The sequence below is a fragment of the Dipodomys ordii genome, unplaced genomic scaffold (genome assembly GCF_000151885.1).
Source record: "Dipodomys ordii isolate 6190 unplaced genomic scaffold, Dord_2.0 Scaffold55, whole genome shotgun sequence".
Classification (NCBI taxonomy): Eukaryota; Metazoa; Chordata; class Mammalia; order Rodentia; family Heteromyidae; genus Dipodomys; species Dipodomys ordii.
Window position 1 is genome coordinate 8075350 of NW_012267271.1, and position 1468 is coordinate 8076817.

General features: G+C 61.2%; 1 protein-coding gene across 1 annotated transcript in view; it reads left to right on the forward strand.

The window, feature by feature from the left end:
• The first annotated feature begins 929 nt into the window (after nucleotides 1-929).
• Nucleotides 930-1468, forward strand: part of Gtf3c5 (general transcription factor IIIC, polypeptide 5, 63kDa) — a 15314-nt gene continuing 14775 nt past the window's right edge. Inside the window, exon 1 of the mRNA XM_013021297.1 lies at nucleotides 930-1377. Coding sequence (XP_012876751.1) covers nucleotides 1134-1377 — 244 coding nt within the window. The 5' untranslated portion in view covers nucleotides 930-1133. The remainder of the gene's footprint in view (nucleotides 1378-1468) is intronic.

Sequence of the window (1468 nt, forward strand, 5' to 3'; positions counted from 1 at the left end):
ACTACCAAGACTTTTTCTTTGCTGTCTTTTCCAGTCCTGGGGCTTGAACTCAGGGCTTGGAACACTGTCCCTGTCCCTGAGCTTCTTTTACTCAAGGTTAGTACTCTACCACTTGAGCCACAGAGCCCCTTCTGGCCATTTCTGTGTATGTGATGCTGAGGAATCGACTCAGGGCCTCACACATGCCAGGCAAGCTGTCTACCACCGAGCCACCTTCCCAGCACCCTAGCTTGCAGCCATTTATTCTGGGCCTTCAACTGCTCGGGTGCCCATATCCAAGGGGTCACTTGTCTTACTGGTTTTCAACTCCTAACACCCTCAAATCCAGTCCCTTCTTGTCTGGATTTCAATCGGTTCATTTGAATGCACTCTCGCCTCTCAGGTCCATTTTCCATACACAAAAACATAAAACGGTAACAGTCTCCCAGTATAAAACCCTTGAAGCCCGCGGACCCCAGCGGCGATTAACACAGGCCCGTGTAACACAAGGCCCAGGACGCCTGCCCCCAGTCCCACTCCGGCGCGTGACCCTCTGGGGTCTTCTGTTGGGGGTGTGTGTGGCATGTGGCGAACAAATCCCTGGCTCCGGCAATTTCCACACACGAACTCCCAAACTGCAGCTCAGAAGCCAGCTCCGGAGGCCGGAGCCCCGCAGACCAGACCCCAGACACCCGACACCAATTCACCATTCAGCGTTTAGCCCTTCCGCCAGCTAGGAGGCGGGCCGGAAGTCAGACTCTGTCCCGCTCTCAAACCCTCATTGGGCGAAACCACCGGAAGCTAGCAGGGTCCCCAGCTCCTGTCTTCGTATTGGCTGCTACCTAGGGACCTGGCCTCCTCCGAGCTCCTCATTGGCTAGAGTCTCGCTGGGTGGAAAAGAGAAGCCTGGTCCCACGCCTTTGTCCAGCCCTCTTCATTTTAAACGAAAAGTCGACAACACGGTGTCGTTTACCTCGACGCCGTGCAGCCTCCTCGGGCGCCTGGTCCCCGGAGGCTTCGAGTCTAGCCGAGCCCAGGGATTTAGGGCGGACGGGGAGGCGGTCCGGAACGATTCCTTCGCGGAACCTTTGAGGCGAGGCCTCCGGGGGTGCTCTGAGGGACGGACTGTGGCGGGCCCCGCCAAGCGGGTAGGGATGGCGGCGAACGACGCGGCGCCGCGGGCCGCGGTGCCGGTGGAGCTGCAGCGGGAGCGACGGCTGGTGTGCGTGGAGTACCCGGGCGCGGTGCGCGACGTGGGGAAGATGCTACGCACGCTGGGCGGTGAGGAGAGCGTCTCCCGGGTAAGGAGCGGGCGTTTGCGGGTCGACGGGGAGGGGCCTCGAGCAGGGGCGTGGCTATCCGGCGGGGGCGTGGTCTCCAGCGAGCCTTGTTGCCTTGGTAACGGGGGTGGGCGGGCCGTGGGCGGGGCTTTGCTTTCACTGGAATGGGATCGGATGGCGCTGGTGGGGGGATTGGGGGGGTGGCGGGA